This window comes from Schistocerca piceifrons, chromosome 4 (genome assembly GCF_021461385.2).
Source record: "Schistocerca piceifrons isolate TAMUIC-IGC-003096 chromosome 4, iqSchPice1.1, whole genome shotgun sequence".
Classification (NCBI taxonomy): Eukaryota; Metazoa; Arthropoda; class Insecta; order Orthoptera; family Acrididae; genus Schistocerca; species Schistocerca piceifrons.
In genome coordinates this window covers 540,230,996-540,255,130 of record NC_060141.1, presented here as the reverse complement: position 1 = coordinate 540,255,130, position 24,135 = coordinate 540,230,996, and the positions used below count along the sequence as shown (strand labels likewise).

Genomic DNA, 24,135 nt, shown 5'->3' with positions numbered 1-24,135 from the left:
AGTAGATGATGACAGCGTTTTAAATTTTTAAATTCGGTCAGTAAACACGCTAAATAGAGAAAATGTTCCCAAAGGAAGTCGTTAGGTAGGCAACCTTCTATTGGTCTAGTTTTGCCGGATAACGGTTTAGTAATAAAGATTACAGAAGAATTCCTCACGCGAGATTAGACTGACAAGAGGTGAAGATTCCAAAAAGTAAACATCTCTCTAGACAACTGAAGAGAAAGCTTGTACTGCACTTTACGCTTAATGTAACTTGACACATCGCTCGGAGTCAGCCTATTTCTCCGCTGCTCACATCCCCGCGTAAAGTGATAACTGTAAGGCAAATTCTACTTATAGTATTTATTTTTCCTAGAATGTGTGAAGCTTCTATGTTACCGCTGCATTTACTGCTGTTTTGCAATCACTGCGTCTTTCCTGTTTCAGACTGGACTTCTTCGCGTACGAGAATGGACGCAAAAGTGGTGTTACAATGGGTGAGTACAGACGTCGCTCACGTTTTAGTGCCTCGACACACATAATCAATGCAATTACTTTTGACGTAGTGCTTCGTTAAATTAAATTTATGGTTATTATTTAGGATGATTCTGTGTTCAGTATTTACTACAAATGATACAGTCGATCGTACTGAAGAGCCATTAATTTTTTCTGTAGATTATCTTGAGAATTATGTACACGTTTACTACAAAAACTGAGGACATTTCCAGCGGGAAGGAACATTTCTTAATTACGACAGTAAATATTTAGTTCTCGAGGGTGTTCGGGTTAAACATATAGTGACATACAATTGAATAATTTGAGATGTAATTGAGATATTTATTGGTAGATTGCTTCCACAAGTGTGGTAACTTGAAATGTTTTCTGTGTTTGCATGCGGCAATTGGTACCATGTGCGATGCACTAACTGCTTTACTTGTGTTAATGCGAGCCAGTAGCCATGTGGCATACACGGCAGAAGGTATTCTGTCTGCTTTATTTCGAGGAACTAAAGTCTGTTACAACTGGCACAACGTCGTTTTCGGCTTGAGTATGGACTGCGCCCACCTGGCGATGTTCCCTCTTACGTAATCATCAAGAAATTGGACAAGCGGATTCGGGAAACTGGGAATTTTCTTTCGACATCGGGCCACCACACCAAGCACGCAGTTCTAGAGGCTATGGATGAATGAACCTGTACGTCGTTCCAACGGAACTCATGTAAATATATTCGACAAATAAGTAGGCAGTTACAGTTATCTCGTTCGACACTACATGATTTCATCCATAAAAGACATTTTGCGAACATTGTAAGGGATTTCTTGCATTACGAGTTTCCAGATCGCTGGATTGGCAGAGGTAGTTCAGCGATTGTTTGATCCCGTAGAAGCCTAGACATTAGGCTACTTGATATTTTTCTGTGGAGGTTTAGAAGGATAAAGTGCACCAGACACAATTTCGTGATCTACCAGACCTGCGCCATCGTATTGGTACAGCTATAGCAAATATTGCGCCTGCAATACTGGGAAACATTTGGAGAGAAGTGGAATGTAAATTAGATGCCTGTCGCGCTTCTTTTGGTGAGCGTATCGACGGGTATTAGGGGTGTAAAAATAAATAAATAAAAAAGTAAATAAAATAAAAAATTGAGTTATCATACTTGTAGAAACGTACCATCAATAAGTATGTCAGTTACTTCTGCTGTTATTATGTTTGACATTATTACATGTTTAACCTGGAAACCCTGTATTTTGTTTAGTGTGACTGTAGGCTCACCGGATCAGATATTAGTCATCCCTTTAATAAAATCACACACTAGTCATTTAGGAGCACTGTAGATAACATAGAATTTGTACCAGGTGGCCATGTGACAGTCTATCGCTGACGTAAGTGATGTGTATATGATGAGAGAACGGAGCTGTCGTCTGTGTGCTCATGAATAAGTCGTGAATGTAGCTGCCCGTTTCGCGGTGTATCAACACAGACTATTCAACATGTCTATAAGGAATGGCGTACCATTCATATGCACATAGCACGGCGTAAGAGTTCTGACTCTAAAAAGACAGGAAGAGAGACGAGAGTCACGCGTTGTCAAAGACAGTCGACTTAAAACGCTTCAAGAACTGTGCTGCCAGTGAGTGCAAATCTACCACAACCAGTTTTAGGGAGAACATTGCAGAGGGACTGCCTTCAGTGGACTCGGGTATCTCACAGCATCACATAAAGATGTACCTCTTCAGTCGACCAAACAACTCATAAAACTGCGCAGAAGTTGACTGGAAGCCTACAGTGTCGACATACGAGTCACGATTTAGCCTAATCTCAGATGGTGCAAGGCACCGAGCGCATCGACGGCTCAATCAGAAGTTTAACTTGCCATATGAAAGACGTAGTTCAGGCCGGAGGTTGTTTTGTGATGTTTTGGGGCTGCTTTTTGTAGTACGACCCACTCATTCAGCTTACCATGAAGACGAACTAGAGTTTTTAATTTAACATTCTCGGTGATGAGTATGCTATGGACATTCCCGTTTTCCATTATGACAACAGACGTGTTCACGGTGCTGCATACATAGGTTCCTGGTTTGACAAATAGACTCTGTCACACCTCGACTTGTCCCCGAAATTACCCGACCTTCATCCTACAGAATTGGCTGGAACTGTATGGGAGATAGTGTGAATGTAGCAATTAATATCCTCCCAATTTGCTCTCTCTACGGTATCTAGTCACCAGTAAGTGGCTTCAGCTGGATATGGTATATGTGAAGAAGCTTGTAGACTCTCTTCCTCTCCGAATGGATACCATTGTCTACGTACGGCACAGGTGATGTTACACGGTATCAGCGTGATGTCTCCTTTGAGTGTCAAATTTTTTGTGCGGTGTGCTTTTCACCAGACCTGACACCGTGTACCTCACTGAGACGCTCATGCAAAATCTGGATCCTACGTCCGAGCTTCAGCGAAAGAGTATTTGCTGACAGCAGTGATCACTACGAAGGCGTTTTGTCTCCGTTGAGCCACCCAGATTTGGGTTTGCCATGCTTTCCCTAAATCACTTCCGAAGAATAAAGGCATGTCATTTTCCTTTTCTTCAACTCAGGTTGATTTATCTATGTATATATAAAGAGAATACCTTGACTGACTGCCCAGTCCAAACCCCTAAGGACAAAAACTTGCAATTTGGAGAGAGTGTTGATCTTATACTGCAGGCGTCGTTTAGGAAGGGACTTCTCGAAATTCCATCCCTAAGGGTTGAAATAGGGGATGACGTATTTTTGAAAATACGTCTCTATTAAGGCAGTGTTGAGGCTAGACCTACGAAAACTGGTATTTGATCACTCGGTCAGAAATAAAGATATTCATTTCAGCATTTTTGGAAACTTAATCTCGATGGGGGTTAAATAGTGGGTGAAATTTTTTTGAAAATAAATCATTAGTAAAGAACTACTGAGGTATTTTTGTTCCGTATCCTCTCATCGATCAATCCCTAGAGTTCGTACACGGTGGAAAAAGTCACTCTGTATAAAACGTCTTCAGACATCTGATTTCAATGAGTTAATGTGTACTGGTATCTGACTTCTCAGTTACCAATAGAAATATACGTTTTGTGGGAATCCATGGTGATACAGGAGATGAAAATTTTTATGTAAATATTTGATTATGGAAGTATTTGGCTTCTCGGTTAGAAATGAAAAACACGTGTATCACTGTTTTTGGAAATTCAACCCATAAGGGGGTGAAACGGGTCCACACTGATTCGCTGACTTATCATCGCCCAGCCCGAACCTCTACAGGTACAAATTTGAAATTTGGAGAGGGTGTGTATCTTATAAGCCGGCTGGAGTGGCCGAACGGTTCTAGGCGTTGCAGTCTGGAACCGCGCGATCGCTACTGTCGCAGGTTCGAATCCTGCCTCGGGCATGGATGTGTGTGATGTCCTTAGGTTAGTTGGGTTTAAGTAGTTCTAAGTTCTAGGGGACTAATGACCTCAGGTGCTAAGTCCCATAGTGCTCAGTGCCATTTGAATCACTTTTTGTATCTCATACTACAGGCATTGTTTAAGAAAGAATTGCTCGAAATTCCACATCTAAGGGGTTGTAATAGGGGACAAAAGGTTTTTGAAAATATGTCGCTAGTAAGGCAGTTCTGGAGCTAGAAGAACTAAATTTGCTGTTTGGTCACTCAGTCAGAAATTAAAAAGAAACGTGTTTCAGCAGGTTTGGAAATTCACCTGCTAAAGGGGTAATATAGTCAGAGAACGTTTTTGAAAATAAATCATTATTAAAAACCTGCTAAAGCATTTTTGTAACTACATCTACTAAAATTGGTTTTTGGCTTCTCTGTTAGATACAGAAAAATACGTGTTTCAGGGTTTTGGAAATTCACCCCTTAAGGGGGTAAAATTGTGATGAAATTTTTTAAGAAAATATTTCGTTGTATTAAACAAATTTTAAAGCTTAATTAATGAAAGATGGTATTTTACTTCTCGGTTAGAAAAAAAGAAATATGTATTGGGGATGAAAGTTTCTGTGGAAATATCACCACAAGAACGCAAAAGGCATGATTAACAGAAACGTTGGACTCCAGCTACCAGAATAGTATTTTGGTCAGAAGTATATTAAAAAAAAAAAAAAAGAAACATGCTTATATGGCCTTAATTAGCGTGAAACGCTTAGAAGGTGTTGCAATTTGTGAATAACATAAAAATTCGATTAAAGAAAAGCAAGAAACAAAAAATGTGCATACCATCCAGTGTACGCTAGCAAAACAGCTGGCACTAAGCTTGTTCTATAATAAGTTCGACCTCGATGAGACACAAAGTCTAATCTTTCTTTCGATTTTCATGGAAATGTTGGAAGCGTTAGGTGTTTACTGCCTCATAATAATAAGGAATAAGATGGCAAAATCAGCAGGAACTGTCTGACGATGCTTATTATTACCGGACTTTCTTCGAACTTCGACTGTGGCTTTACACTGTGACAAATTTCATGGAAGTCGTCCACTCCATGCCATCTAAGGTGTTATTTATACGCCATGCTACATACGTTTCTTACACGGCTTGAAACTTTTCTGTGTATCGTTGCAATAGATTTTCCCCGTTTTTGCTTTGCGACGAAGCACAAGAACACGCCTGTAGTAAGTAATCTGTTAGTCCGTTTCCACTGGGTTGATGGATTTTGATGAAACTACTAATAGTACAAGACAAGTAATAACGTGAGTGACCTAGACAGTATACTTTAGCTCACAACATTATCATAATATTATAATTAACAGGAAGCAGTCAGTGGGAAGTGGAAGCTTTGAGCCTAATCGTGGAGCATAATCGGATATCTCCGTTCATAAGACATGTGTACGGAACGTAATTTGAACCAGCCACAAAAGATAATTTACTGACCTGCAGAAAATAAGCCTGCTCTTCGCTCCTCGCCCAAATTATCTCATTGAGACGAAATGGAAATTTCCATCGCAGTAACTGTCACCAAAAACAACAAAACATATCGAATGCCCTCTAGACTGTCGCTGAGAGAAGAAGTAAAGACGGCACCTATCTTCGGCGTAACACCGTTTCTATTTCCAGCCCTTAAAAATAAGCAACCATATTTGATGTGAGGGGACGAAAAACACAAGTGCATTAGCATGGCTGAGCCTCATGCCACAACGAAAAACGTCTGCTGATGCACGGAACTTTTTTCTTTCATCTCCCGCATCAGCTCTCACGAAGCTGCTCATTTGTTTGTAGAAACAACACGCTGTCTGTCACAAGAAACAGTTTCTGTTTGGGATGTTTGTCTTACGCTAGTGGTAACGGGTTGCAGAGGCTTATAAGCGGCGGCTTTCCTGCTAGAGTGTAACTGTTACGTATAATAGCAGAATGTATCAAACACAAGGGCTAGCTGAGGTAAACACTACCTCACAGGTACATTAGTTAGAACAAGCGATGTGAAATGGTCCACAGGTTTATCGGTACAGAAGTCAGCTTTCTGCCGTGTGTAAGGAAGTATCAGTCCATACTGTAGATATCTGCTGATAATTAAAAGGGGGCAGCCAGATTGAAACTAGACAGACTAGTTATATATAACGAGCATGGCGCGAACGTCGGTAACGCAGGGAAGATTGTAAGGCGGTCATATCATTTTGGTGTTTGTATGTTACCGATGTGCACGTCAGAGGGAGAGAGAGCAAATTACATTAGAATTAACCAATCTTTGGTCTTGTCGTGGCACAATCTTTGCCTCTGCACAATCTGATACGTTCTTAGTGAAGTGTGGTAGGTGGTGTACGTACACTCCTGGAAATTGAAATAAGAACACCGTGAATTCATTGTCCCAGGAAGGGGAAACTTTATTGACACATTCCTGGGGTCAGATACATCACATGATCACACTGACAGAACCACAGGCACATAGACACAGGCAACAGAGCATGCACAATGTCGGCACTAGTACAGTGTATATCCACCTTTCGCAGCAATGCAGGCTGCTATTCTCCCATGGAGACGATCGTAGAGATGCTGGATGTAGTCCTGTGGAACGGCTTGCCATGCCATTTCCACCTGGCGCCTCAGTTGGACCAGCGTTCGTGCTGGACGTGCAGACCGCGTGAGACGACGCTTCATCCAGTCCCAAACATGCTCAATGGGGGACAGATCCGGAGATCTTGCTGGCCAGGGTAGTTGACTTACACCTTCTAGAGCACGTTGGGTGGCACGGGATACATGCGGACGTGCATTGTCCTGTTGGAACAGCAAGTTCCCTTGCCGGTCTAGGAATGGTAGAACGATGGGTTCGATGACGGTTTGGATGTACCGTGCACTATTCAGTGTCCCCTCGACGATCACCAGTGGTGTACGGCCAGTGTAGGAGATCGCTCCCCACACCATGATGCCGGGTGTTGGCCCTGTGTGCCTCGGTCGTATGCAGTCCTGATTGTGGCGCTCACCTGCACGGCGCCAAACACGCATACGACCATCATTGGCACCAAGGCAGAAGCGACTCTCATCGCTGAAGACGACACGTCTCCATTCGTCCCTCCATTCACGCCTGTCGCGACACTACTGGAGGCGGGCTGCACGATGTTGGGGCGTGAGCGGAAGACGGCCTAACGGTGTGCGGGACCGTAGCCCAGCTTCATGGAGACGGTTGCGAATGGTCCTCGCCGATACCCCAGGAGCAACAGTGTCCCTAATATGCTGGGAAGTGGCGGTGCGGTCCCCTACGGCACTGCGTAGGATCCTACGGTCTTGGCGTGCATCCGTGCGTCGCTGCGGTCCGGTCCCAGGGCGACGGGCACGTGCACCTTCCGCCGACCACTGGCGACAACATCGATGTACTGTGGAGACCTCACGCCCCACGTGTTGAGCAATTCGGCCGTACGTCCACCCGGCCTCCCGTATGCCCACTATACGCCCTCGCTCAAAGTCCGTCAACTGCACATACGGTTCACGTCCACGCTGTCGCGGCATGCTACCAGTGTTAAAGACTGCGATGGAGCTCCGTATGCCACGGCAAACTGGCTGACACTGACGGTGGCCATTCGACGGCCAACACCGCGGTTCCTGGTGTGTCCGCTGTGCCGTGCGTGTGATCATTGCTTGTAGAGCCCTCTCGCAGTGTCCGGAGCAAGTATGGTGGGTCTGACACACCGGTGTCAATGTGTTCTTTTTTCCATTTCCAGGAGTGTATGTTGCAGTGCTGTGTTGACATGTGATTGTATCTATTAGATGAAGAAATATTGATTGTAAAGGACAGCAAGAACGAAGAAGAAGTATATATTAGAAAGCGAAGAGAACATAAATTTTGAATAATGTTATTATTTCCTGAAGAGAAGAAGCTTGAGGTAAGATTGCAGCACTGCGTAGCTAGGAGGGCTGGTCGGAAGGTAGGGAACGATAGGTCGCAAAATGGAAATCAAAGTGAAAATAAAAACTGTTTTATTTGCAACGGTTAGCTACATCTTCCAGCTACTTCTCTACACAGTCGACGACATCTGTCGTAGCGTTGTACCAACTTTTCAATTCCCTCGTTATAGAAGACAGCCGTGAGTGCTTTTCGACAATTTTCTACTCTGGACTGCAGCTCGTTGTCTGTGTCAAAATATTGTCTTCATAGCCAGCGGTTCATTTGAGCAGAGATGAACCTCAGGGGTAGGCAATTATGGGCTCTTTGTGGGTGATCAAACACTTCCCATCGAAAAGCTGCAGGAGCATCTTCATTGCGCCTGCAGAGTGCGGCCGAGAATTGTCGTGTAGAACGAACCGCATGACAGTTATGTTATGTGGATTGCGTAGCTTCAGGCGAAATCTATGGCCAGGCCCTCATACTTGGCGGGAGACGCTAATTTCTAGCCACCTTTACGTTCTCGCTGTGAGCTCAGAACTGAAAAAAGCGACATGATGCGATCGACGGGCGTAATAGACACAGTGCCCGACGCATCTCTGCAAACCTTCATCAGATTTTCACTGTATTTTCCATTTTGCGACCCTCGTAGTTTGTCAGAATGGTTATTGTCAGCTAGTGAACTTGTACAACCCAGACCCACCAGGTTAGCCGAGAGTGCTAATGAGCTGCTTCCTGGACTCGGGTAGGCGCGCTGGCCACAGATCGAATCCACCCGCCGGATTAACGACGAGGGCTGGTTTCCCGGCAAGCCTGGATGTGGTTTTTAGGCAGTTTTCCACATTCCTCTAGGTGAATACCGGGCTGGTACCCACGTCTCGCCTCAGTTACACGACTCACAGACATTTGAAACACATCCGCACTGTTCCATGATTTACACTAGACACAGACATGTGGGGTCCTCTGATTCCATCCCAGGGGGTACGGGGTGGCGACAGGGAGGGCATCCGGCCACCCCTTCAAATTAACATGCCAAATCCGATTTAACCACGCCAACCGCGCGCGAAATGCGGGACAAAGACGCAAGCGATAGATAGATAGATGGATAGTGAACTAGTACATCCCACTTCCCTGAGTCATGCATTAACATATTAAGTGATTAAGCTGTTTGTTTTTTACAGAAATTTCTCTGTTAACATTGTAACCTCTTTCGATCATTGTCCACTTTGTTAAACACAGTATTGTTCGGATGTGGCCGTGCGGTTAAAGGCGCTGCAGTCTGGAACCGCAAGACCGCTACGGTCGCAGGTTCGAATCCTGCCTCGGGCATGGATGTGTGTGATGTCCTTAGGTTAGTTAGGTTTAACTAGTTCTACGTTCTAGGGGACTAATGACCTCAGCAGTTGAGTCCCATAGTGCTCAGAGCCATTTGAACCATTTTTTTATTGTTTGGATATATGTTATATGTGAAGATCATGCAAGTTTCACTCTGTCTGTTTTAATATATACTTCGTTCTAAAATCGTTGCCTATGAATATCATTTCATAGGAATAGTTACTCTCCCATCCCACTGTTTATCATAACGCCTTTGTCACAACTTACAGTTTGAATACAGTTTGGAAATTTTATTTAAAAATAGAAATTTAGCTTAGCCGCTGCCTGCTTTCTATTTGCTGTTGTTTTCGAGAAATTTGCAACAAAGTTGTCAAGACGCGAGGTAAGTGGAAATTTTTATTAGGGCTAGATAATTGTTTTACTTCAGTTGCGTCTTTAACATAAGACAAGTGGATTCAGGTTAGTTACACTTCAGTTGAAATTAGATTTTGTTTGATGAAAGGTTAGCATATGAGTTTAAGTTGGATAACGGGTTCGGGGACATAGTTTTGGTAATAGGTAGATTTTTATATGGTGGGAGGTAACGTTGAGCTAAATTTCATACTGAAACAAATGTAGTGGGAAGGTTAGAGGATGTGTGTACAGAAATGCCCTCTATTGGGAATCTGGAAGGAAGATCGCGAACGTTCACCGCTGAGTCATTTGCTTTTTAAGAGGTGCTCGATGTGAGGTCAGCGAGTTTTGTGGGCGTCCGGCTTCCCTATGGACGCCGGGTGAAAGGGGCAGTGAAGTGAAGTGCGGTTTTTGTCTGCGGAAAGAATGTTAGGAAATGAAATTCATGCCCGAATGTCTGCTATGTATGGCGAACGCAGTATGTCACCTGCGCATGTGTTCGCACCGAGTAAACGATTTCGAGAAGGTCAGGTGTCAATGGAAGACAGCAGTCGACCAGGAAAGGCTCGTAGTGTCATTACACCTTCTGTCATTGCTGCAGTGGATGCTGCTTTCAGAAATGACCGGCAGCGGACGGTGGAAGACATTCGGCCCACGTTGGGCGTCAGTCACAGTACCGCTCATGCCATCATCACAATCATCAGAGTTTGGTAAAATCTGTACGCAGAGGGTTACACAAAGCCTACCTGTAAAGGAGGAGCAAATTTCAACAAAATGTCGACATCACTGCAGCTCCTGAAACGGTACTCCGGTGAAGAAGGTCGTTTCGTGCCCCGCACTGTTGTGCGACAGGAAACACGGTGTCATCATTCTGAGACGTAGAGCAAGCGTCAGCGCCAACAAGGGAATCACATGGATTCACTCTAAAAAAAAAAAAAGTCCAAAGCTATGCTCGCCAGTTCCAGGAAAGTCGTGACGACCAAAGGCTGTTGCTCATTGACTTTCCAGAACACGGATCCACAATTAAGGGACAGCAGTACGTGGACACTTTGCAAAAAATGAAGCGCGTCATCAAGTCCGAACGCCCAAGAATGTTGACGGACGGCATCATTCTGCTGCAGAACACTGCCCACGCACATATCACCATGGTTGTTACGACTACGCTGCAGAGGTCTCGCCGGGAAGCCGTTACACATCCGCCATGCAGTGTCCATGTCTCCCCATGCGATTTCCATTTTTTTGGTGCCCTGAAGAAAGACATTCGTGGCCATCGATATGTTTCGGACGAGGTGCACGCCTGGCTACAATGATAATTTTTCTATGAAGACGTTGACGATCTTGTCTTAAGTAGGATAAATGTATTAACAGTTATTGCGCTTACTTTTGAAATAATAAACAGTATACTTCCTTTTTTCCATCAGTCTCGTTTTCATTTGACTGATCCTTATAATTTTGAATGACGAGACGATGATCGTGTAATTCTACAATTACATCGACATCTACATTTATACTCCGCAAGCCACCCAACAGTGTATGGCGGTGGGCACTTTACGTGCCACTGTCATTACCTCCCTTTCCTGTTCCAGTCGCGTATGGTTCGCGGGAAGAACGACTGCCGGAAAGCATCCGTGCGCGCTCGAATCCCTCTAATTTTACATTCGTGATTTCCTTGGGAGGTATAAGTAGGGGGAAGCAATATATTCGATACCTAATCCAGAAACGCACCCTCTCGAAACCTGGACAGCAAGCTACACCACGATGCAGAGCGCCTCTCTTACAGAGTCTGTCACTTGAGTTTGCTAAACATCTCCGAAACGCTCTTACGCGTACCAGATGACCATGTGACGAAACGCGCCGCTCTTCTTTGAATCTTCTCTATCTCCTCTGTCGACCCGACCTGGTACGGATCCCACACTGATGAGCAATACTCAAGTATAAGTCGAACGAGTGTTTTGTAAGCCACCTCCTTTGTTGATGGACTACATTTTCTAAGGACTCTCCCAATGAATCTCAACCTGGCACCCGCCTTACCAACAATTAATTTTATATAATCATTCCACTTCAGATCGTTCCGTACGCATACTCCCAAATATTTTAGAGAAGTAACTGCTACCAGTGTTTGTTCCGCTATCATATAATCATCCTTCTTTCTATGTATTTGCAATACATTACATTTGTCTATGTTAAGCGTCAGTTGCCACTCCCTGCACCAAGTGCCTATCTGGTGCAGATCTTTCGGCATTTCGCTGCAATTTTCTAATGCTGCAACTTCTCTTTATACTACAACATCATCCGCGAAAAGCCGCATGGAACTTCCGTCATTTATATATATTGTGAAAAGCAATGGTCCCATAACACTCCCCTGTGGCACGCCATAGGTTACTTTAACGTCTGTAGACGTCTTTCCATTGAGAACAACATGCTGTGTTCTGTTTGTTAAAAACTCTTCAATCCAGCCACACAGCTGGTCTGATATTCCGTAGGCTCTTACTTTGTTTATCAGGCGACAGTGCGGGACTGTCAGGTTGTAACAGATAGGAACATGATTGAACGAAGTCTTTTTACGTTAACATTAACTTTACACTGTATCATGAAGTATACATAAAGTGGTTATACATATTTGAAAGCGTTTGGTGTAGTGATTTTCTTTCGTGCTCTTTTAAAAGTATAACTAATATTTCGTATAGTGAGCTTACGTCGCGTTTCTTTATAAACCGAATACTGCCATTGTATGGCGTAATAAGAAGGAATCATGTTGGATACCAGAAATCACCGCTAATATCTTTTCCAGCATAATACGGGTTGACTCTTACAGAGAAAACAACAGCAACCAGCCACTTTTTACATTGCTACTTATTTATAAAATAGCGCTGTTACCGGTTTCGAACCGAAACGTTCATCTACAAAAGGCTAGTTCACGTCACGACACATTTAACATGTTTTGGTTCATTGGAATCATTTGTTTACATCATCTAAAATCGTTGTGAGCCACAATTACAATTAAAAAGACATTGTCTCACATCTTGTTTTGTTTGTTGGACACCACCACCCCATCGAAATTCCATCATTTGGGAAAACAAAAAGTGAAAGCTAATGTAAAATGTATCGTAACCTGAACTAGCTGTCTGGAGATAAACCTTTCGGTTCTAAACCGGTTATTTAAATAAATAAATAGCATTTAAAAATGTCTGGTTGCTGTTGTCTTCTCTGTAAGAGCCAACCTGCGTCTTGTACACAGCCACGGGCTGAGAATGTCAGTTTTCGACAAAATAGCATCTTTTCCAGCACTGTATAGGGTCACTGCATTACGCACACTGCTTTGGAAGGTGTTTTATTTCTGCATATTGTAGTCAAGAATCGTGTCTTCCATTGCGACGGATTGGAGCACGAAGTCCATTATGTCTCTTTTTTTAAAACTGCCAAGTATTGTTCAGAAATTATTCCAGTAAAATGTGCTTCAGAACTTCTTCCGAGATACTTGTGGTGTCAGATGTTTGCCACTTCAAGGCCTTCCAACGTGAATGATTTTCTTGTAGGGTTTACTCCCCTAGGAAAGCTGGCTACTCTACGCCTCTAGAGACCTCCCTGCCCCCTGTTGTGGGACACACTTCGTCTGGCTCCTCTGTCAAGGCCTGTCCGATTTGGGTGGCCCTGCTGGTACCTACGCTTCCGTCGGCATAGCCCTTGACTTCATCGAAACACGCAAACCCTCGCGCCCCGTTAAGGTGGTGTCCCCTAGGAGGGACAAATCAAGATTACTACTACATTTTTGGCGATATACTCCGCAAGGTAAAAGATGCATTCAAAGACCTGCAAAACGATGGAAGGACCAGGTGTAGCCTGACGCATGACGAGAGAAGAAGACAGAATTTACTTAACATAAGACTCTGTAACAGGAGAATTAAAAAAATTTTCGAAACAAATTTCACATACAGGGTGAGTTAAAAAAGACTTTACAATTTTGGAATTTATTGAGATAACTTATAGAATCAGTAGACGTGTCTTTCTGTAGCAAACAACCTCAAGTTTCATGTAGTGCATTCAGTACCCCATTCTGCCACCAGGAGTGCCAGCATAGTGCACAGTTAAAATGGCTTCATTCATTGGTGCAGAGCGTGCTTGCTGTGTGTTTTGGTTCATGAACGACTTCTTTCTCTAGGGTTTCATTAAAGATCGTGCGTATGTTTCTCCTTTACGAAACAGTCGAGTCGACCTTAAAAATCGAATCTATGCTGCCGTTGCAAAAGTTGCGCCCGATATGGTGCAACCCCTAATGTGAGAAGAAATTGGTTACCGGTGGAATGTTTGCCGCATCACATCGAACCAAAAAGACACTTGGCACTTTTATGTGTTAACGTTGTTTGCGACAAAATAACGCCTCTATCGATTCTGTAAGCTATCTCAATAAATTTCTCTATCATTCCAAACTTGTAAAGTCCTTTATGACTCACCCTGTATTATACAGCGCTTAGATAAGTAGAACTCCTATGTTTTACAAAAGCACAAAACACAACCACATATCTCACAAAAAACATACAGTTGAAAAACATCGGAAATTGTTTATGGTGGTTTCTACTGAGCATTCCTTCATGTGATTCTAAATTAAGTCACTGCATGGAAACAGAAAGAAACATTTTGTATTTCTGGGTACACTATTCTCCAGGTACAACACTCCCCAGTATTAGAGGGAGCAGTAGGGGGTAAAATTTAAGGGAAAATCGAGATTGAAACATGTCACACCAATAACTGAGGATTGGTTTCTTTGCTACTCTGACATGAAGAGTGTAACCGGGTAAACTATTCGCCAACCGGTTTGTCGAGGACGTTACCTAGCTGCATTCCCATTGGTTATTCGAATGTTCATACCGTGCACTATCTTGAGGCTTTCTTCTGTGGTGCAGTGGATGATTTTCAAGATATGTAATACGATATTTGAATTATACTGTCAATTTTTTAAGTGATGCAAATGAGGGCGTAGAATATTGCCAAATAGTACGAACTTCAGTTGGCGATAGACCGTAAAAAGCAAACAGTTTACTGACTTCAAAACTTTTCACTATATCCATTTGACGTAAACATGGATAATGCGCCTATTTTGAGATGGCTTAGAAAGAAAACTATTCTGCAGGTCAAGTGCCAATGTAAGGAAAACTAATTCACGTGTCACACTGATAACTTTATCGACAGAAAGCTGTTGACATCCAAATGCTCTTGCCGCTATAGTTACTGTGCTTCAAGAACGGTGCACCTGGAGTACGAACGCACTCGACGCTCGATCGAAGCGAGGGAGTGGAATGGAGGACGGACGTTGCGAAACAGGTCGGGCCAATTCACGCCACTAAAATCCTGCCCACGTATCCAGCTGCCTGCCGTCGGTCCAACCGTACGGCATGGGCTTTCCGTTTATACACTCAGCGTGCACTGTGCCTGTTTATCAGTGACACAATCAAACTCACTGTCTGCATTTAAAATTGCATTACAGCTGTCAGAGTGTAACAGAAAATAAAATAACCATGCCAGAAGTTAAGGACATGACCAGTATTTCTCAAATGACCGTGGTTATCAAAATCTTTCACCCTCGTCTTAAATAGTACAAAAAGCCTTGATATATTTTTCCTCGTACAATTATTTCCCATTTAAAGTCATGTGCATGACAGTAACTGGGAAAGAACTACTTATACCTGGAGACAATGCATCCTTTTAGTCTCTTCCTTTGTACTGAGAAAAATGAATAACTTTTGAAAAAGCGATTACAAATTTTAGTCGGAGAACTTTGTCGCAACATTTCTACTAGACTAACAATAGCATTCGTACTAAACGTACCTTGACGAGGAACAGCTGAACTGCGAAATAACGAATCAAGCCTTGAGCACATTATTAGGGTGCGGGTTGATGCGATGTGTACTCAGGTATCCCACTGATATGCCGGAAAACAGAATGGGATCGTACCTTCTTGCGGCGACATCCTTTCATAAAGCGTTATTGATTTATTTGCCGCGTCTAATCTGGGTGAAATCTCAAACTTTCGCCTTCGTCAGGAACAGGTGACTGTCGTGATTGCTGCCGCGGTGACCATATACATCTTATGATTGTTTGGTTGTATGACGTAATGACGACGTACGCCGACCAGTCACAAGCCTTAAATGGACTTTAAATGGCATCACGACAACGGCCACGACAGTCACTTGTTCCTAAGGAACACAGTGGGTGACATTGTCAACAGTTTGAGGTTTTATCCAGTTTTGACACAGGAAGTAAACCTAGAAAGATTTATACCAAAAATACCGATTGTACTGTTATTTTAATTTATCAAAAGACAATACGTTCCTTTTCTACACACTATTCTCAGCAGTTCGCGCTAATGTCAGGAACTTAATGATGACAAAAAAGCCAACGTCGGCCGCATAGAATGAATACTGAAATTTTATTATACTCGACTGATATAGAACCAAGTCCCCATTTATATAGTGTGTCTCCGAAGATGGGCTTGTGGCACAATACCAGTCCGATATAGAAAAATTTTAAACGCAATCGCCGGCCGTGGTGGCCGAGCGGTTCTAGGCGCTACAGTCTGGAACCGCACGACCGCTACGGTCGCAGGTTCGAATCCTGCCTCGGGCGTGTATGTGTGTGACGTCCTTAGGCTAGTTAGGTTTTAGTTGTTCTAAGGGACTGATGACCTCAGAAGTTAAGTCCCTTAGTGCTCAGAGCCATATGAACCATTCCTTAAACGCAATCCTAAGTACCGGGTATAGAATTTTTTTGTTATCATGCAGTTCCTGACAATACAATTCACGTCTTTTACTAACACACGAGAGTCGCTATGGTGTTGAAGTATGTTTTAACTGACACTGGTAGTTTCTGAGTATCGTACCGCGTCATAATGTAAAAAGAAAACACCGGAGAAACAGACATTTCGGTCACGGTAACAGTGGCCGATACGTTGGCTTGTCCAGTATAGTTTTTTTATCTTATGGCACGATAAAATATTCAGAAAACTTTTTCTTCGACTGACTCTGGCCGCGGGAGCCTACGCAATTATGTATTTTAACTGTTTCGATTCAATTACTGTTCCTTAATAAAAAAAAAACTGAATGTGGTAACATTTTTATCGTATTCCACAACACCAATCCAATTCAGTAGATGTTGAGCACTATCTCAAACACAGAAACACTTCCACATCAACCGTGATATATCACGTTTTACTTGATTTATTTGGTATTGTCTCAGACGTTTTCTGTTCATACCAACAACAGTTTCATTGTACTTTATGTACGCTCGATAGATTCTTATACGGCAGCTCGACGTAAAGAAACTTTATCGTGTACCCTCATTCTTGGTGGAATGCAACAATTTCAAGGAAACTTTGAAATATCACCTTACATATTTATACCCGGGCCACCGAAACACGTCATTTCAAGGTCATTCCACAGGTGCAGAAAAGTTGGCAGTATGAGTGACAAACAAACGTGGAATGCTAGATGCTGCGTCTAATGAACCAATTAAATCACAGCAACGACAGACGGTTCCAGCGTCGGCGGTACAACGTTGCCGGCTTCTGTGTAAATGTTGTGTGTTAGTGAGCGGCCGTGTGCTTCTCTACAGTTTTTACCGCTTCGAGTACAGTTCCTGTTTATTAAAGAATGTCAACCAAACGACATTGTTCACCAAGTGACAATCCGTTTCGTCTTGGAGCGTCTTTAAATAGTCAGGCTTTGGTGAGCTACGAAGGACGAGTGAGTTTTACGAGCAAGAAACAGAATTTGTTTCTTTTCATGAGCATGCGTCTGTTGCTGCTGATAAAGTATTACAACGCACCTCGAAAACTCTAGGACTCACTCAAAGAACTGTTACAAGGAAAGGGATGCTACTTCAAACCTTGCAATATAGTGTAGTAAACCGTGTGAAACAAAGCCCCTGTGGCGAAAACAGTGTATTTTTAAGTACACCTGAAAAGAAAAAAAACCGGCAACGTCCAGTTACATATCTTGATACGTTCCAAATCGATGTAGTTCGTCGGCACATTGCGGATATTATAGCAGGAAAGAATAACGCACAACAGCGAAGTTGCTAATTTCTTTGAAAGAATGTGAACTTTCCTCAGGGAAAAGGCGGGGGGGGAGGGGGGGGGACACGTCACTTCAAATGGTGTTAATAAGTATGGACTTCCGCTCTAAAAGGTTAGTCGGGTGAAAATTGTTGCTCGAAAAAGCTCGACTCATTTCTTACATGAAATTGTAGGAAAGGATATAGGCCTACATTCATTTATATGGCTAGATGAAACCTAGGGAAGCGCTGAAGAAGCAGCTGCTAAATGCTGGACAGATGATACTCCGAAAAGCGGTGATCATCAGCCAACGGGAAGAAGACCACGATTGTGGCTCATGCAGGTTCTTCAAACGGTTTTGTGCTTGAAGGACTTTTTATTTTTTCGATCGAGAAAAACATGTGACTACTACTAGGATATGGACACCCACGATTTTTGCAAAGGATCAAAAATTTGTTGTCGCAGTTAAGTGTTAGGACAGTGTTTGTAATGTATAGCGTTATACATTACCAATCTGTGATATTAAACAAAACTCCAACATCTAGTGACTGTAATGAAACGGTGGCGCAGTGGTTGTAGGCGAGACATATTGCTGCAGACATGAACATAGCAAAGCCGCTGCTACATTCACTTGCAAAACAAAATAACCCCCTGACGCCTACATATGTTGCAGAGGAAACTGCAAGGGAAGAGGGTCATATGCCAATTAGGCTACTGCCTTATCGCTGCCATTTTAACCCATTTGAATTGGTCTGAAGTGATGTCGAGGCTTACATTTGAAATAATAACAATTCTTTTACAATAGACAAGTGGAACGGCTGCTACGCGAAGGTCTTGCTACTGTAGACGTCAACTCATCCAGGAAGAAAGTAGACCATGTTGTAAGCGTGTTAGAGAATCACGAACCAGAGACGGAATTATAAACGAGAATGTACAGTTAGTGATTTCTCTTGATGATGATGGTGACGATGGTTCTGCCCCAGATTCCGATGACAGTGAAGCAGAACTGGATGGAACTGCGCCACTGACATCGGAAATTGTTGAGTGTAAATGTATATCGAGTTAATTCTTTCTCTCTGCAACCGAGTAGGCTGCAGCTTTCTCTTTATTCCGTTCTGCGATTGTGGCTAGCATGCTCTTTGGCATTCTTAGGTTTACATTATTATGCCACGTTTTATATGCAGCTATTACTATAACAAATCGTAATGACTTCTAATAGACATTGTCATTAACTTCGGGTGTTGTTTGTTTCCGGATTTCATATACTGTAATGTCAAACACTTTTTCTCCGTCGCTATTCTCTCCATTCTTAGAAAAACGTTCTTTGTTGTATTTACGTATACATTATTGTGCGACGGCTTATATACACGTAGCTTACGTTTACAAAACATAATTCGGAGATGTCAGCTGTGATTGTGTGCGGTGGCAGGTACTGCAACCTCGCAATCGCAATATAACCAACTACAAGCGCGCTGTCAAGTGACATGTTTCAGCGGCCCGGATATAGTGTGGCATTTATGGTTACTTAACAGTTTTCCTTTCTTTTCCAACATGTAGTCGGTCATCAAGGAATTTATCTTTTTGATAACGACATTTCTGTCTGCAACATCGTCAGCTGCTCCCATGTTCTGACAACACCAGACAGAATACACCATCATCCCTCTTTACATTATCGTGATCGGCTTTCTGTTTAGTCTTCCGAAATTCGCTCACCAAAGAAGATGCAGTCAATATTCCAGAATTCGGATTAAGAACTGCTGCCAACATGAGGAATTTGGGAGTAAAATTTGGAAATTTATGGTAAGATCTTATGGGACCAAACTACTGAGGTCGTCGGTCCCCAAACTTACAGACTACTTAATCTAACTTAAACTAACTTGCTCTAAGTACCCATGCCCGAGGGAGGACTCGAACCTCCGACGGGGGGAGCCGCACGGACCGTGACAAGACGCCCAAGACCGCGCGGCGAATTTGAGAGTAGCTACCTTCTGTATAGTGAAGCAATTTATTTAAGAAAGGCAGGTCTTTCGATAATTTATATACCATTTAAGTTCAATTACAGACCTATATAGTAGGATTTTGGAACATAAACTGTGTTAGAACATGATGAAATGTCTCTAAGAAAAACAAATAGGACGGATTTAGAAAACATCGTTCTTGTGAGACACAAGTTGTCCTTTTTTCGCGTTAAGTAATGAGTGCTATCGACAGGGACTCTCAAGTTTATTCTATCTTCGTAGATTTCCAGAAGTCTTTTGTCACAAGCGGCTTCTAATCATATTGCGTGCCTATGGAGTATCACCTCATACGTGCGACTGGATTCATGATTTCTTGTCAGAAAGATCACAGTTCGTAGTAACTGACGGGAAGTCATCGAGTGAAATCGGAGTGATAGTTGGTGTTCCCCAAAGAAATGCTTCAGGCCCTATGCTGTTCGTAATCTACGCATACGATTTATGAGACAATTTGAGCAGCCCTCTTATACTGTTACCAGACGATTCTTTCATCAGAAAATTAATACGAATTACAAAATGGTTTAAACAAGATATCCACATGGTGTGCAAGAATAAAAAAAATGTGAAGTCCTCCACATGAGCACTAAAAAAGTCTATTAAATTTTCGTTACACTTTAAATCATACAATTGCAACGGTTGTCTATTCAACAATAAGTAAATACCTAGGGATTACAGTTACAAACAACTTACAGTAGAACTATCATATACAAAATATCGTGGGAAACGCGAACCAAAGACAAGATATAACAAATATACAACAAATATAAGGATACTGCCTGCGCTACGTTTGTCAGTTCTTTTATGGAATACTGCTGCACAGATATATGATCCAACCGCATAGGACTGACGTAAGACATCGAAAAAGTTCAAAGAAGGGCAGCTCGTTTTCTGTTATCGTGAAACAAGAGAGAGAGTGTGTGTCACAGATACGACAAGCGATTTGGGTTGGCAATCATTAAATCAAAGATGTTCTTTCTTGCGGCGAGATCTTTTCACCAGATTTCAGTCATAGGAAGAAATGATCATCGTAATAAAATAAGAAAACTCAGAGATCGCATGGGAAAATTGTGTTAATTTTTCCCAAGTGTTGTTTCGAGGGTGAGTCTGAAAGTGGTTTTACGAAAAACCAGGTGTGATCTGCAGTCCAGTGATTCACGGTTGATTTCTTCGAAATCTCCCTTTATGTCCCCCTACGAAGACTGTCTCGCAACTTCCGCCCTCAGTCATGTACTTGTTTGTGTTCTTGCACAATTAAACGTGACTGAAAATCGACGAAGTCCCACGACGCTTCAACAACCGAATTGCTGGAGCAAAATTATCCTACAAATGCTGAAATATACTTGCGTAAAGTTTTTCTAAGTTTTGCCTTAAGTGCGTTGTTTGAGGACCAAGCTTCAATTCCACATCCGGTCGTAATAGTTCAGATTGCTCGTGGACTTCGGAAAATACATAAGGGGAGAGCTCACTTTAATCTACAATTTACTTTAATTATAATTAAAAATGTAGTCTTCACTCTTCATTGACTCACTCCTTCACAATTCTTGGGATAGGAAACACATTCGGTTAAATGACTAAAAATGAAAATATTGCTGTTCTGGTATCATTTAGTCGCGACCGATGGCCTTTGTTGTCTGGTCCCTTCAACCCCCACAAGCTAACCAACCATATCATTTAGTCAGATATGCAAATCTCAGAAAGGATGATATCCTTGAGAGGTTAGGCTACAAATTTGTCAAAATAAATATGGAATGGGACGGAAATCAGTAGATGTGATATACATGTACAGACAAACAAATGTGGACAATTACAGAAAAATTGGATGATTTATGCAAGAGAACGAGCTTCATGCATTGAGCAAGTCACTAACGCGTTGGCCCTTACGGAAGCAGTTATTCCACTGGGCACTGATTAATAAAGTTATTGGATGTCCTCTTGAGGAAGATCGTGCCAAATTCGGTCCAACTGTAAGTAGGCTGTTTAGGTTTTTATGTTGGTAACGCCATGTAGCGCTCTATATGAAAATCACTGACTGTGCTGTGTGAAGGCTGTGGTTGGTTTACATTGTTGGAGTAATATTCGCCATTGTAGTGTTGGGCAGTAGGCTGTTAACAGCGCGTAGCGTTGCGTAGTTGGAGGTGAGCCGCCAACAATGGCGGAATTTTGAGAGCGGATGATCTGGACGTGTGTCCATCAGAAACAGTACATTTGTAAGACTGGATGTCATGAACTGCTATATATATTATGACTTTTGAACACTATTAAGGTAAATACATTGTTTGTTCTTTATCAAAATCTTTCTTATTCTAACTATGCCTATCAGTAGTTAGTGCCTTCAGTAGTTTGAATATTTTATTTAGCTGGCAGTAGTGGCGCTCGCTGTATTGCAGTAGTTCGACTAACGAAGATTTTTGTGAGGTAAGTGATTTGTGAAGGGTATAGGTTAATGTTAGTCAGGGCCATTCTTTTGTAGGGATTATTGAAAGTCAGATTGTGTTGCGCTAAAAATATTGTGTGTCAGTTTAGTGTTGAACAGAATAAGTAAAGAGCGAAATGTCTGAGTACGTTCAAATAACCTAAGGGGATAACCAGCATAGTAATTCAATAATTTTTCTAAGGGGACGTTACACAACTAACGCGTTAAATCGTCAAAATCTCGAGATAGTTGGAGGATCCTGCCCATAATGTTCCAAATGTTTTCAATCGGTGAGAGATCCAGCAACCTTGCCGGCCAAGGTATGGTTTGGTAAACACGAAGACAAGCAGTAGAAACTCTCACCGTGTGCGGACGGGCATTATCTTGCTGAAATGTATGGCCAGGGCAGCTTTCCATGAAGAACAACAAAACGGGGGCTAGAATATCGTCGACGTATCAATGCGCTATAAGGGTGCCACGGGTGACAGCCAAAGAGGTTCTGCTACGAAATGAAATTACACTCCAGACCATCACTCTTGGTTATGGGGTCGTATGACTGGCGACATTCAGACTGGTATCCCACTGATGTATGGGGTGTCGCCAGACATGTCCTCGTTGGTCATCGGGGCGGAGTTCAAAGAGGGACTCATCACTGAAGACAATTCTACTCCAGTCAGTGAAAATGCAGGCCAGAAACGTGTATGGAGACGTCCTGGATAGCGGTGGGATATCTACCTGTCTGTCGCTGGTCATATGGCGCGACAACCAGGAGTGATGGTCGGGGGTGTTACATTTCATAGCACGACCCTTTGTTCGTCATCCGCGGAACCCTTATAGCACAGCAGTACGTCGAAGATATTCTTCGCCTCGTTTTGTTGCCCTTCATAGCAAGCCACCCTGGGCTTACGTTACAGCAAGATAATGCTCGCCCGCACACAGCGAAAGTTTCTACTGCTTTTCTTTGTGTTCGTCAAACCCTTACCTTGGCCAGCAAGATCGCCACATATCTTCCCAATTGAGAACGTTTGGAGCATTATGGGCAGGACCCTCTTACCAGACCGAGCGAGGTGACTCAGTGGCTAGCACACTGGACTCGCATCTGGGAGGACGACGGTTCAGTCACGCGTCCGGCCATCCTGATTTAGGTTTTCCGTGATTTCCCTAAATCGCTCCAGGCAAATGCCGGCGTGGTTCCTTTGAAAGGGCACGGCCGACTTCATTCCCCGTCCTTCCCTAATTCGATGAGACTGATGACCTCGCTGTCTGGTCTCCTCCACCAAACAGCCCAACCCCTCCAACCAGCTCGGAACTTTGACGGCCTAGCGCACCAGCCGGACAGAATGTGACACCAACAATTCAATGCCAAGCCGAACAATTTCTTGCATGAGGGACAGAGGTGGCCCAACATGTTATTGACTTGCTAAATTTGTGAAGCTCTTTCTCTTGAATATCCCGTTTTTCTGAAATTGTAATTATTTGTTTGTCTGTTCATGTACAAGACATCAACCCATTTCTTTCTCATTCTGATTATCCCTTCGTTGTGTGTCGTTTATATTCTGTTAGAGTGTAGTATGACTATGAAACTGGATCTGAGGTCGGAGTGGTGTAGAACAGACATATACAAAGTGCTGCGTGATATTTTAGGCGAAGGTTAGAGATGTACTGGCGTGTTTTCAGGTCTGGCAACGGTGGGCGGCGTGTGCCTGGAGAAGTACAACTGCGTGATCGCTGAGCTGGGCACCACCAACGTGTTCGGCAAGCCCTACCCGTCGGCCGGCTTCACATCCGTCTACGTGCTGGCACACGAGATCGGACACAAGTAAGACCTGCAACTGCAGCCGATTACACTTTCCATAGTGCCCAGTATAACTTTTATAATTGTTCGTCTTGTACTCCATGGCATCAAGTTCCTTCATTTTTAAAAGAAAAAAAATTATGGGACCCAACGGCATTTGTAGACGTTTTAATCTGTAATTACTTAATTGCATTCATTAACTGCGTGCAGTGCTTGCATTAAAGAAATAAATAACAAAAGGAATAGTTGATCTCGTTTCAGAAATGTAAATAGCGTACTTAACAATAGTTTTATTTCCGCAAAATATACGGGGTGTCCATAAATCA

At 42.9% G+C, this 24,135-nt stretch overlaps 1 protein-coding gene across 1 annotated transcript in view; it reads left to right on the top strand.

Moving 5' to 3' along the window:
• LOC124795987 (A disintegrin and metalloproteinase with thrombospondin motifs adt-2-like) overlaps positions 1-24,135 on the top strand; it is a 178,400-nt gene that overhangs the window by 81,118 nt on the left and 73,147 nt on the right. Inside the window, exons 7-8 of the mRNA XM_047260067.1 lie at positions 430-479; positions 23,692-23,833. Coding sequence (XP_047116023.1) covers positions 430-479; positions 23,692-23,833 — 192 coding nt within the window. The remainder of the gene's footprint in view (positions 1-429; positions 480-23,691; positions 23,834-24,135) is intronic.